Raw genomic sequence first — 14,524 nt, 5'->3', positions numbered from 1 at the left:
GTTGTGCAGTTAAATGGACTTTTTTCTAGATAAGTGGAATGCGATGCTAACATTGTAGACTGCAGAATTTTTGTTGGTGATGTTTGTAGAGGCTAAACTTTCATTCCTTTTTAATAGCTTCTGCTTTTAAAGAACATATGAATAAGCATGAGAGGAGAAGAAACATGTATGTTCCTGAATACATCTCTAGATCATCTTATAGATATTGATGTGAACTGGGGGTACCTTTCCAAGTTGTAAACATTTCCACGAAGATTTAAGTTGTCTGACTCCACTAGTTAAAAAGGAATGGAGGTAAAGCAAGAATACTTTCATGGTACTGAAAAAGGAGGTGAGAGGTTTAGTAGGCTTTCAAGTCAACTGCAGCCTGTAATGCATAAGCATATAATGTGTAATTAGAATGCTGTGGTTTACAAATTTTGAACTGGCAAAAAGCCTATACTTCTGTTCATCASGGTGGCTATGGGGTAGCTGCTGCATGACAACTGTACTGGGTTTTTATTTTCTGTAATATGCTGCCCCTCCTACCCAGTCCCCATCCTTGCTATGGAAAATGTGGAAATCTGTGTCAGGTGTTGGGTGATGCCCCTGAGTGGACCATCACAGTGGGAATTGATGCTGAGATTAAAAAGACAGGTCAGATTTTCTATTAGCTAGAGGGAATTGTGTAGCATGTCAGTGGTCCCCTCTGTTCCAGTAGCACCACTGTTTGGTTTTACTAGTAGTGCAGCCTAAGCTGACTTATCACTGCTAGCAACAGCTTGGCTTGGGACTTCTGCATCATCCTCTGATTCAGACAAAAGGATCTCGTCTGTTAGCTTGAAGTCCTTAGAAGGGCTGTTACACCTCTCTGTCTTACAACTTCAGGAATACAAAGCCACGCATAACACTATTACTGTATCTATTCTTTTTAGATGAGTATGTGCAAGTAAGAAAATAAATTAAAATACTGTTCTAAGAATTTAATGTAGTTGCTAGCTAAAGGCCTGTTTTGTATGCTCGGTTTCTGTGGATGTTTCCTGGCAGTGTAGGGTCTCCTTCACATAACTTCAGTGGGAATGCATATGCAGTGAGTATCAAGTTCAAATGAAGTGTTAAATGCGTATTGTACTTTTTTAATCTTGTATGACCTGCAGATTCATTGTAGGCTAGAAAGTGCAGAGGCGCAGCAGACAGTGGGAATAATCTAGTTTAAAAAAGGCCCTCATAAAAAGTTAATGCTTAAAAGTTATTTAATATTGGAACACTCAGGAAAACTAATCTAAATTCACTTTTAAGTGAATTACTTAAATGGCATTACTTCTCTTTGTATCAGCCATCTGGTTCAGATCACTGTGACCTTTATGCTGGGTCTTAATTAAGGATATTAATTCTATATATCAGGTGTCTACAAAGAAGTTTAGTTTGATTCAGATAATCTACTCTGAATTCATATTGCTGGCTAATTTGAAATACATTTTTTTTAATAGCTACTTCAAGATGAGATGCAGGACTGATACTAGTTGTTCCATCTAAAACATTTAATCTACTTAGAAGCTTTTGCTACATTTGGAAAAAGAATTTTTTTAAAAAAGCATTTGCTTCTCTTCCTGAGGTAATCTCTTACTGCAATGACATTCCCAAAATAAGATGCCACATGTTTTTTTTGGCATGGGAGAGGGGCTGTACCTCTTTTCTTTCTTTTCTTTTAACTTTTAATTAACTAGGATTGGGAATGTTGGATATTCAACAGGAACTTCTTGATGAAGGCAGGTGAGAATAGAGCATGAGAGGTAATTGACACAATAGACAACGAGTTCAGAGGACCGGGCATCCGTGGGACAGTTCTCTGAAATGGGGCAGATTGAATTTTGGGTTCACTGCCAGTAAACGTATGACAATAATGGCTACTTAGTATGCTTAAGCCACAGCAGTCAAATACTATACCTTTTTTATGTTACTGTTTCACAGACGTAATAATTGTTAAATTACTGAGTGTTTATTAAACAAAGCCGCGTATTGTGGGCTACATTGAAACACGGTGCTTAAGCTACATTAATTTAGAGTGGAAGTGAGTCTTTGAAAGAAAACTGAACAGATGTGATTGCTACAGCCAACTTTTTTAAAAATTGGCACCAAATAATTAAAATTTTAATTATTCCTGTTGTTTTTTGAGGAAAGGAACTCTGCATTCTGTAGTATCCATGTGGATGGGCACTGTGAATTTGTAATTGATGTCTTCATTTTTAGGGTATTAGGTAGTCCAGAAGTGCTCTGCATCATTTGAAATAATAAGTATCCCTTGTAGGAGACTTGAGTGGATAATGCTCCATTTCTTTTTAGCTGCGAGGCTCTTGTATTAGAATTTGGAAATATAAGTTATGTGAAATATTATTGAACAGATAGATGTTTTACTTAAGATACTCAAATGAGAATTCTCCCCCAATATTTTCCTGCCTTGGAGTGTAGCATAGTTAGCAGGAGGCTAAAACACTTGAGGGAATGTGTGTGTATGGAGTCAGAAAGAAGGGAAAAGAAATGGATGTCAGTGAGAGAGTTCTGCATGGGACCAAACTAGACCAAGATTTTTTTTTTTATTTATTAACGGTTAAACTTTGCAGGTAATACGACTTCGAAGTTATTTTACATGTCTATGATCCTATATAGTTAGCATGGAATAAATAATTAACATTTGTAGCCCAGAAAAAAAGATGTAAGGAATGTCCTGATTAGCTTTTCTATAATAGATTTATTTATATAATGGTTACTTTGTGATCAGATAACTACAGGTAAAAAACAATCTAATAATGTCCTGTGTGAGAATGTGGTTGAGGCTACCTTGTATATTAAGGATGAACAAAACCTTGTGTATTAAGGATGAACAAAAGCTCAGATGTATGTGCAGAGATGGTAGGCAGTTAATGGGTTACTGCCCTTCCTTTTCTGGAAGGTCTCAGCTTTGGCAGTGGTAGCTGAGTCATCTGAACCACAAAGAATTACTACCTGGTGAATTAAAGCCAACTTTTTGCTGTTGGCTCATTGCACTAGGCAGTGCAAAAGCACGGGAAGTTCAGGAGTTGTTTTTTGAGCAATGCCTCTGTTCCTTTAATGGGTACGAGGAGATCTGAAAGAGGAATAGGGTTGACTAAGGAATAGTTATGGGGTCAATCATCCCAATGTACATAGGACACTTTCACAATATAGACTCTAGTGCTACACCTTTAGCTGTTTGCTTCCTTTTGCTAATAATTGTAGATTAAATGAAGCATTTCCAAATGGAAAGTAAAATAGAAGAATAACAGAAGGGCGTGACAGAGGCTTAATTATAGTTCTCAGCAGGAWTGAACTGTTTAATAACATGCTTTGGCCTTTTGCTTCTAGAAGTGTGTGTTGCCAGCATGTTTGCAGTCATCAAGAAATCCATTCCCCCATATTTTTTGCATAGCTATTGCTTTTTTACCTGGTGTTGTAATATTCCTGTAATATTGCTCATATGTGCTGTACAACAGCAAGTCCTATTTAGATACGATGACTTTCGGGTAATGTTTTTTAAAGCTTGTATCTATTTAAACCATTAGGCTGAATCAAGTTGAAGTGCATCACCTAAAGCTTCAGGAAGCTTTTATGTCTGTCATCTTAAAGAAGGGGAAATGACAGTCTGTTAGCATAAAAAACCTTTCAGGGCAGTCAGATATGTGGGCAGTTGTTAACTTCATGCATGTCTGTGCTTCGGGGCCCGCACTGATGACCATGGACGGAAAGGTGGCATGCTCAGAGGTTTAACACAGTTGAGCCAAACGCTACGCTCTTTTTCAGATTTGACTTGAGTAGGTACCTCTATCCTGTGAACGTGGCAGCCTGGGTCATTGCCCATGGGTACTGGTGTTGCCCTGCCTCTACAACATTATCATTAATTCTTGGCTAAGCAGGAGCCTAAGCAGAATGGGCATGTTTGGGGAAAGATGAATGAGTGGGATTTGGATGCTGGAGAGTCCTCCTAATCCCTATTTGAATGCTCGTTGTGATTCAGTGGAGCTTTTCTTGATGTTGGCTTCTAGCTTCAGGGCTTACTGCAAACGTGAGGAATCATGCAACTATGAACTTGGTGAGTTTACTAATGCATTGGTGATAGTGTGTGTGTGTGGTGGGAGGCAGGATGTCCTCAGGCTCCCAGAAGGTGTCTGTGAACCATGGGGCTAGGATTGAGCAGGTAGGTTTCCATGCAAGTACAGAAGATATTTTCCATTGGGTAGTGTGGAGATGCCATCCCCTGGGGTGGTGGCCGCGAATGCCCATTCGTGGGGAGCTTCAGCCTCCCTCATGTGTGCTGGTATGAGATATGGAGGGCTGAGGTAGCACCGGCGGGTTAGCGTTAGCCAGCCGCTCCAGGGCACGCTGAGCTGTGTTGCCTTGAGTATGAGCGAGCCCTTGAGAGCAGGGACTGTGCCCGCAGTTCACAGTGCGGGGCCTTTACTGGGCGTGCGTGAGGTGCCTCCGGAGGAGGCTGGCAGTTGCCTTAGCACCTGGGCAGGGAGGCAACCTGGGGAGGGGGGGCGCAGAGAGGGTTTGGGTAGTGGGACTACAGGGGTGCTCGGTGATGGAGAGAAGGTCAGGAGCTGTCCTGGGCTGGTCACAGCCAGCACCAGCTGGCTCCAACTCTGCTGTAAATGCCCCATTGCCCCCCAAAACTCCCACTAGCAGGGGAGCAGGCAAGACCGCCACTCAGAGGTGTTCAAGATGGAGGCAAGCCTTTGGGGCAGGAGATGGACATGGCGAGGCACAGGAGAYGTGACAGGAGGCACAAGGGGAGGTCCAGGAGGGCATGTGAAGAGGCCCATTTCTGGAGGAGGAACCATGGTGGGGCAGTGAGGCCACTAAGGATGGAGGCCCACAGGGGAACCAGCGCTGCAGGAAAGGTTTTTACCTAAATATTTGCTTAATTGTCATCTTAATTTTTTCTCAGTAGCTGAATCAGTAATTAAAAGCTTGTGTTAATTGGCAATAAATTAAGCAAAGTTCCCTAAGCTGAGAGTGTTTGGCTTGGTGGAGGTAGGTGCAGACCTTCTTGTGTCCATGGGACCCATTTTGCAGCCATGATAGCTACCTGCAAGCAGCACCGTAAGGAGCCAGTTTGCTTTTTTCCCCTGTGACTAGAGCCTTAGGGAGCGGGGAAGAAGGTTGGTTTCTCAGACCTGTTCTGCTATCTGTTGTGAAGTCTTTTCCTTATTCTTCTGCAAACCAGGTGTTCACAGGCAGAAAATTAAAAGCTTAGTAATTGTACCTGAAGGTCTGTGAAAATAACTGTAAAAAACCCAAACCAAAACAAACAAAAGAACCCACCAAACAGGCTCCCTCTCCCTCAAACCCTCCCTAAAATTAAAAGCAGAATTTTAGTTGGGCAGTGCTGAGCATCTATAGATGGAACTATGGAAAAGCTTTTAGGGGTAAAGTCACTCTTCTTTTTTTGGAAAAGGCTCCTACATGGCTTTATATTCAATTTCAGAAGTTATTCKGAATAACTCTGAATAAGTCAATAGATAGTAGTGGTGGAAAAATTGGTGCRTTTAGTCACGGTTAGTAAAATTTTTAGTATTAAGTAATAAAGCATTTAGTAAAATAACTAACTTGTGTAATAAATGCACTTGCTAACTCACTGTTTTCCTAAAATGTAAAAAAAGCTTTTAAAATATGTGAGGTACAAGATAAAGTGAGGGCTAAAAGGCTGCTGTTTTTTGTATGTTGTTCACCTATGATTAGTTTTACTGGATTTTTTTGTTTTTTATATAATAGCATGAATACCTCTTGCCTGTAATTTCTGTCTTCAGTGTAAGATCTTAAAATTTGCCTTTAGGATTTGGATGTCTAGTTCCCATTGCGTATGTTACAGGTAGCTCTTCAGCGGAGGATTTTCAGATGTGCTGGGAATTGGAGTTTCTTTCACATTAAGTACAAAAATATTCTAGGGAAATATGGAGGAGGTTGCCTTATCCTCCTTCTCTCATTGGCACCAGTTTAGGGGGAACAGTTTCACGTTCACAGCTTGGTCTTGTGGTTGCATTTATCCCTGTGCTCATTGGTACTTTATTGAATTTTCTTTGGTTAGCAGGTTATCACATTACATTAAATACGATTTCATAAAGGAAAAACAGTTGGTCCAACAGGTAGCCTAGCAATGCTGAAGGCCTGATGTGAAGCCTCAGGAACTTGGTTAGGGGAACGTCTAGACTTTACAGAGCTCCTACGTTCTTTTTCTCAGCTCTTCTCAGAGAGTTATTCTGACCAAATTTGCCTTGGTTGTGTTTTCACTCTAATTAYGCTACCATGGTTCCCTACCTCTGGAAGGGAATTTAGTATTAATTTTAACAAATGTCTTGAATGTATTTCCAGTAAAATATTTCTATCATCTTCCGTGTCTGCTCAAGAGACCTAATCGTGCCCTAAACATGCGAAACAAAATGCAGCTTAGGTGACACCTGCATGCAGCGAGAGGATGTGCCCCRCGTGGTCTGGTGGCCCCTCCGTGAGCGCTGGTGAGTTTGGTTTGCAGGCTGGGAAGGCTCTTTGTTTTACAGGGTCAAGTAACAGAGGGTGCAGGTACTGCAGCTAGCTTCTGTTGGCAGCATCTTCAGGTGCCTGCTGTGCTGCCGTTTCGTAGGAAAAGAGAGGCTGCCACCGTGTGCAGAAAATCCACATCGCCTTTACAGTGGCAGCGATGATCTGTCAGCCAAATAGCTGTATCTCACGGGGTGGTTTTTCCAAAGAAAGATTTTAAACTCGTGAATGAAGGCAGGAATGTTACTGTATTCTTAACTTCTACAGCTAAGACAAACCTGTGTACAGTTAGTCTTTAGTATACCAGAATCATGTGAACCCACTGATATCCTTTAGTAAAAAGGAAACCAATTAAAAGTCTGAGACTTCAATTAGAGGAATCTGTGACAGGGTATTCAAGGCTAATTCTGAAGGGTGTTTGAATTCTTCTGTTTTTGTGTGATGAACTCATAGTCACTTTAAGAGTTATGATACTGAGTAAACTGATTTTTTTTTCCCCTTTTAAAAGAGCGAAACTATTGCATATATAAACTGAACTGTTCATATTTTTTAAAACTAAAAAATACAAATCTATATGTGTGTGTGTGTGTGTGTATACCTGGACATACACGTGTATCGTTAGATCACCGGACCCTGTGACCCAGAGCTGTGTTGGAGRTGGCTTGATGCTGTTCAGTAGAAACCTCTCCCTAGGACTGAGTTTGGATCCTGTGCAGCTCTTCCTTCTGCCCTCCTTGCTGCTCAAACATAACGCTCTAGATCTGCTCCAGAARAGGCTTCTGCTTCTTTGTGTGTTCTTCTTTGTCTGAACTCTGGGGAGTCACGGGTTGGAAAAAAAAAGTTGAGTTGACTACTGAGTTTGATGCTTAAAAAGACCATGCTTCAGGTTTGTATCAAATTTGCCRAGTAATAGTGAAGGATTAGATGGCTGTGGGGTTTGTTTTTTCCCACCTTCTCCTCTTTCTCTCTTCCTCATGGTGAAAGGCCTGTGAAGAGCGTATTGTTTCTAACTAAATGGATCTAATGAGTTCTTACCTTTAAAGTATAGATATTTTAAATCAAGATTCTCAATGGTTGCATGTCTGGCACTTAGAGCATGGCAATCCAAGCCAGTATATATGCAAGATTATTTCAAGTGGACCTAACATTTGACCCACTCTTCTACTAAATTTGACACTTAYATGTTAATCAGTATTAAACCTCTTAACATCTTGATCTTAAAATATTCATTATCTATATAATATATTGCACAACTGTGTTTTATGTTGATCTCAAACTTCAAAAAGGGTTTTTAAATTTGTGAAGCTTGCAGAATAAAAAGTATTGCTGAARGGCAAGTTAATCTATGGCTCCTAGAAGAACTAAGGATCAAGTTATTCAATTCATTTCTGTTGCTGGACCAAACAAATGAGTGATTGATTATACAGSAGAGTGACTGTAACCACATTAAATGCAAGAGCCCACTTTTCCACAGCTACAGGTTGAAATAGGATATGTGSTTTTAGGTAAGGAGTAGTGCCATCTCGTGGCTCCATAAAATAGTGCAGAGAGGCCCGGTCTTACCGGGCTTCCCGTTTAGAAGCACRTTGCAGCATTCACTGCTTTTTGGTGTGAATGTAAACACAGACYGCTAGAATATGAGGAACTCGAGAAATGTGTTAAAAATGGGAAAGAGTTCTGCCTCATAGGTTAGCTATTACTCATGAAAACATAATTTTATTCATGTTAGATGAATTATGTTTATTTTAAGAGACTTGCATCAATCAGACTGGAAAATAATGATTGTGGAGAGTGACAGGAGTAAAGTGTGAATTCCATCCAGTACTTCCCATGAAATGATTTTCACTTGCATAAAAGGAAAATCGCATCAACTGGCATTTTAGGGAAGGTACTAGTTTGAATTTTCTCCCCAGCTTTTTAAAGGTGCAACTTATATTTTTGTATTTAAAAACACACAGGAATAGATCAGTAGTCTTCCTCCTCCTCCTCCTTTGGCGGCAGCGTTGTAAGGACTGAAGCTGGCACAGCTACTGTTCCTTGTAGCTGTAGATAAACTCGAAACAGGAACCCATCCAGCTGCAGAGTAGCTGCATTTCTCAGCTGGATCAGTTCCCTAATCCACTTTACGGGCTGGCTGCCCCGGCGCGCGGCGGGAAGGGGCGGAAGGGAGCGCTCGTTTGCGGAGGAGCGGCCCGCGGTTGCTTTTTTCAGCAGCGGCGCTGGCGTAAGCCGGCAGACGCGCTGATCGAAGCGGAGGCTGGTGGCTGGTTTCCGGAGCCCGCCCGACTGCCGGGCGCGCACCGCGGAGGCGCGTCCCCTCCTGCGCGCTCGGCCCTTTCCCCGCCGTCCTCCCTCTTCCCACGCGTTAGCCCTAGTCCACGCAGGCCTGAGCTGAGGTCCGGTTGTAGGAAACCGTGTTGCAGCGTGGTAGCAAAACCGTAGCAGATCTCCACGCRAAACCTCGCCGGAGGGGAAAGCGAGCTTGTTTCAGAGCAGAACTGGTTTCAGCTTGCGCTTTCCCACTCGCGCGCTCACAAGCACCAGGATGTGTTTGTCCAAGACCCCTCCTGAGGGAAGGGGGCGCTGGCCGGCGAGACCCCCTCGCATCCCCAGGGCTCTTACAGGATGGACCTACGTGACGGTTTGGATGTGGTGASCACGTTTTGGAGATGCCGTTTCGTGCCTGAGCTGGCAGTGATTTCTCTCTCTGTCGTGTTCCACCTCTGTGTAGGTGAAAGGTTTTCCCTTACTGTCTTTCTCTCCCAGTCTGGCTGTCTCCAGAAGCAGATGTAGATGCGTGCCTGGATCTAATCTGTGCGCCCTCAACACGTGCCCGTGTTGCAGTCCTCCTGCCAGCCGTTCCCTTTGACGCTTCCACACCCAGATGTTCCCTATCCGCTCCCTGTTCATGCCAATGTTAACATTTCTGTTTCTCAGTGGGATTATCCTTCTAGCCGTAGTAAGTTGTTACTTAGCTGTGCCGGGAAGCTTAGCTCCTGCCCTCTCCTGCAGTTCGGGTTGCTGCAGCAGGTGTATGTGAACTTTGCAGAGCGACTTGAAGTGAATTTGCTCATCGAGAGTGTTGTAAGAAATCTTCATGGTTGAAGTGAGATTCCCGGGTACAGTAACGTTGGTGGGAGTTACAGTCGTCACGTCAGTGGAACCATTCATAGTGTTTTCCTGACCCTTTTTGAAGACATAGTTAGAGATACGGAAACTGTTTTGATCTTACAATCTAACTTTTGTGATCTGTATYGCACACGGTATTACCTGAGTAATCACACTGTGTAAAACAAAATGTGATAGTAAAACAAAAATTTTAATTCTTTGTTTTTAATTTGACAATCAGGGAAGGTTGCACTCAGTTCTGTTTAAGATAATTTAATCTCTTTTTCTGTTAATTTATGAAAAAGATGTAATTAGCTGTATCCATATACCTGTTTTTAACAGGAACCAGTGATCCRTATGTCAAATTCAAAGTTGGAGGAAAAGAGGTATTTAGAAGTAAGACAATACACAAGAACCTCAATCCTGTGTGGGAAGAAAAAACTTGCATTCCTATAGATCATACCAGAGAACCTTTGTATATAAAGGTGAGACACTTGCTTAGTTTGTCTGTGAAGTTACAACAGAACWGTTGCTGAAAGATTTTACATTTTGTAATTTCTGTACACTGAAAAAATTATTGTGTAATACTGCAATACCATAGCATTTTGGRGTAAACTTAAAGTAAATTTGTATAATGATGAAAGAATTTTTAAAGAAATAATGTAAGTACAAGAATTTTTCTTTCTTTCAGGCCACGATTATTTTATTTTTTTCCTATATTCTTGGGAGAAAAACAAAACTGTTTCATATTGATGCCACTCATTTTATTTGTAGAAATATGTTTGCATGATTCTGATAATTCTGACATGAAGCATAATCTATCTAATTCAAAGCTAATCTTTACTGAGAGTAATTTGAGAACTAATCACACAATTCTTGTTTGGTCTACAAACTTTATACTCTGAGCACAATATACTTGCTTATATTTGCTTTTTAGTGGTTTTTTTTTTTTTTTCCTTTTGACTGCTCTGAGTATATTGCAAGTGAGGACRGTTTTACCATGAGAGGCGTTATTTCTTCAAAAAAAATCAAGTTGCTTTAGTTTAAATCAAAGAGAGGCCAACAGTATACAGAGTAATTACTACTAATGCCCTAATATTTTGCAGTTACCTATATTGAAATGGAATGTAGAAGTCCCTGAACTTGAAAAGATCCAGGTCATCGTTTTACAGGCTTGGAATGGAAAATCACTTTCTAACCCAAATGTCTTATGGTGATGTGTTTCCAAAAGTGATCAGTAATTTTATAAAAGAAAATAGATAACTTTTTCAGGATTGAATTTTTTGTAGGGAAAAAAAATTTAGTCTTACGCTTCTAATTAGAACGTACATAGATCGATAGTTTTCTGAGAAATATTAGAAAATTAGATCATACCTATATATTCCTTTTAATTTGTCTGAAATGATATAATKCTTCATGTTAGTACTAATCTGAATCTGAAATAGATGACAAAAATATAGAATTACAGAACTGTTATTAGATCAATGACACAGGAAAAGGTCTTCGAGTATGTCTCTGTATTGGCAGACTCATCCGGTGATTTCATATATTCTGCCCAGATAATGTGCATCATTATCAGAAACTGTTAAAATTAACTATAATTTCTTTGCTATTACTTTACTGCTTGTATTACTCTGAGCAATTCTGAAGGAATTAGTATGCGCCCAGGACTGAGAAAAAGGGAAGCAGATTCAAAGAGGCGCAGCTACACCGTAGCTGCCTGTTTTGATTTCTTTATACCCAAAACCTCCAATAAGGTCACAAGGGAAAAGGAATATATAGTTTTGGTTTTTCAAGGAAATGTGTCAGTCGATATAATATGTAAATACTCGCGTTTGCATTCTGACTGCACCAATTGATAYTTGAATTATCATAGCTTATTCAAGTATTCTAAGACAGGATTAAGCTATACTAACTCAGCTGAAATCATTCATTTGATGTTTASTTGACGATTTTTATGGGGAGAAACAACTCTATTTTGCAACATAAGATGAGTTTTTTATCCTTTTGTTTTCTTTCCACATTAGAATGATAATTAGATATCAAAACCCTGAGCATATGCGCTCAGGTAGATTGCATATGTGGGACTTATGTTCCTTACACTTTGATTCGATCCTGTGTCCCACAGCAGTGCTGTAACCACTGAGCTATGCAACTGCTGTTTACTTCTGTCTTAAGCTGGTGCATATTAAGATATTTGTGTAAGACGAGCAGTTTTAACTGCCTGGAAAAGAGATTCCATTATACAGTAATGCATAATACGGGCTGCCACATCTTGATTAAATATTCTTATTACTAGCTATTTGTGAGTGTCTCTTGCTCCTGCTTAGAGCTGAAAGTATATTCCAGTTCTCAGAAATTCTCATGACAGTATTGGCCATGGAGCTTAACTTGTTCAGAAAGTTTGATTTTRATAATTAACATTTTCCTGTTCTTGATTTTTGTAGCATGTCATTACTTTTCTTGATTGCTTTTTCCTTTTTTTGTTTGTTTCTTTCCCTCTAAAAGCCACCCCTAAATCAGTTCGTCCCTCTGACTTGAGAAGGCATAATCCATCTCAAAATATTGGTACCATTCAACGTACTAGTCACAGATTCCTGTCTAAATTTCTGCAAGCTTGTCTGGATGCTTTCTTAACTTGGTAGCTACTTAGCAGGCAGGCTTCTCATAGTGGAATAACAAATGTCAATATCTGCCTGCATATATCCATGATTTTTTTTTATCTTAGATGATACAATCTGTAAAAACTAGAAATTTATAAAATCTTCAAAAGTTAGTCTSATGCAATTTTATCATTCCTAATACTGATGCAAGTGCTACAGTAATSTACTTTTTCAGTTATATGCCGCCCTTGTGCCTTGTGTTTTATAAAACTTGTTAGTGTATCAACTAATGCATTACAAATCTGTGATTCCACTTCTTGCTTTTCTTGTTTTTTTAGGTTATCTTCTTTTAATGCCTGTGTTCATAAATTTTTTTTTGTTATAAAATTGATGTTTCCATCAAATAGTAGTATTATATCCCATGTGTCTGTACTTCGCATGTTCTGACCTTTAAAAAAGAAGCTTCAAACTTTATTTAGCAGCCAGTAAATTTCAGTTTAGTTTTAGCTAGGCCTGATTTAACATGTGGGAAATGTAGTTTAGCTCTGGATATTGAGTTTCAAGAACCATACATGAGGTTAAAAAAAAAAAAAAAAAGAGGGGAAGAAAATAGAACTAATACTGGAAAATGCTTTCATCTCCTGTGCATCTTAGGTCTTTGATTATGACTTTGGACTTCAAGATGACTTTATTGGTTCAGCATTTTTGGATCTTACTTCATTAGAATTAAACAGGTATGGCACAAACAAGCCCATGGAGTAATTTCTTATGGTGGTCTGCTAATTTCATATTTGTAGAACTGCAAATAGAACATTATGCATAAAAATAATAAACTTCTTTTACATAAAGCTAGCAGAGGAAAAACCCTTTAGGTTTAGGGAATTAGTGTAATTTTAACAATATATTAACTGATTGTGTAAAAATTTTTGTGACAGTGCCTGAAGCGAGATTGGTTTTGTAACCACTTTATTCCTGTTCCCTATTGTCTTCATTCACAGCTTTAACACCTACTGTTTAATTTATTTTTCTTCTCTTTTAATTGAAATTAATATTATAGTTCAGATTTAATTACTTCGGTGTGTATAAGTACTTAGCACAGAGTAGCTGTTTAATATTTATTTATTTATGAATATTCAGACTGTAATTSTTAAAAGTAGACATAAGGCTAAACTTATGAAATTATTTTCAAGTAACTTTCTATAAATGCTTATTCCATTAGTTTTCATGRTTCAGAATTTCATTATGTGAGAACCTGAAATCAAAATACGTGCTTATGTTTTTGTCTTGTAGGCAAACAGAGGTTACCTTGAGTCTGAAGGATCCTCGCTACCCTGACCATGATCTGGGAAGTATATTGTTATCGGTTCTGTTGGCTCCTAGAGAAGAACAACGAGAAGTAGTAAGTTTAAATGTTTTCACAAGTGTTTGCAATCTTGTGGCCCTTATGACTGGATGATTTAAACTGCTGCGAGAGTAAAACAAATATGCTGAAACAAGTTTGATTTTTTAGCTCTTAAGATGGTGTTAAGCAGTATTTCTAATACAGTACAGCATGCTTAATCTGCTTCAAATTGGATCCTCTGTATGCTAGCAGTGAGGGATCTAGATTGAATATAAGTGTTCAGCAGTTCGAGTGAAGTCAGTTGCAGGAGAATGCTGGTGATTAATGTGGAAGAACATCAATAAACCAATTTTATTACTGCCAAGGAATTTTGGAGCTAGTGCTGCTGTCTCCAGATACAAATGATTGAATCCTGTTCCCCACTGAAAAGAAAAACWTGAGAAAAGTAGTATTTCTGCTTCTTGGCATTTAACAATGAAGTACTATTTGACATTTTGCAATTTTATGAACAGTTCCCAATTATAAAATTGCACATTTTCYTGTTTGTTGTAATTCCTTCATCAATCTTAGTTTTCTTAGCTGCTTAATTGTTACTGAAAATAGTTTCCAGTTTTATAGGTCTTGTTAGTTGTGATGAATTTTGAATTTAGTTGGATGTATTTTACTCGTTTTCTGTTGACTTTTGACTTGAGTAGTAGTGGCCACATATATGGTAGAAATACAGCAGACTCCTGTTCAGAGGTTGTAAAATAACTTGGGATTTCTTTGGTATCAGAAAAGTCAAGAAAAAAATATTAATCTGAAATTCTCCATTCAAATTCAGTGTCTGTTCTGTAAATATGATGTGGTCAGCTATATGGGTTTTATATGTATGTTGATGATATGGATCGTTAGTATGACACATCATCCTGTTGAATACCCAACGTGAGGAAGATTAATG

The 14,524-nt window shown here is 39.3% G+C and overlaps 1 protein-coding gene across 1 annotated transcript in view; it reads left to right on the top strand.

Annotated features, from left to right (window-relative positions):
* The window catches only part of MCTP1 (multiple C2 and transmembrane domain containing 1), a gene marked incomplete at its 5' end in the record, with an annotated part of 265,870 nt that overhangs the window by 102,024 nt on the left and 149,322 nt on the right, over positions 1 to 14,524 (top strand). The window contains 3 exons of the mRNA XM_085299758.1: positions 9,982 to 10,124; positions 12,897 to 12,976; positions 13,533 to 13,641. Coding sequence (XP_085155884.1) covers positions 9,982 to 10,124; positions 12,897 to 12,976; positions 13,533 to 13,641 — 332 coding nt within the window. The remainder of the gene's footprint in view (positions 1 to 9,981; positions 10,125 to 12,896; positions 12,977 to 13,532; positions 13,642 to 14,524) is intronic.

This window comes from Rhea americana, unplaced genomic scaffold (assembly GCF_003343005.1).
Source record: "Rhea americana isolate MKP2758 unplaced genomic scaffold, rheAme1 scaffold_153, whole genome shotgun sequence".
NCBI classification, from domain to species: domain Eukaryota; kingdom Metazoa; phylum Chordata; class Aves; order Rheiformes; family Rheidae; genus Rhea; species Rhea americana.
The sequence above is the reverse complement of the archived record's forward strand: the minus strand, read 5'-3'. Positions and strand labels throughout refer to the sequence as shown.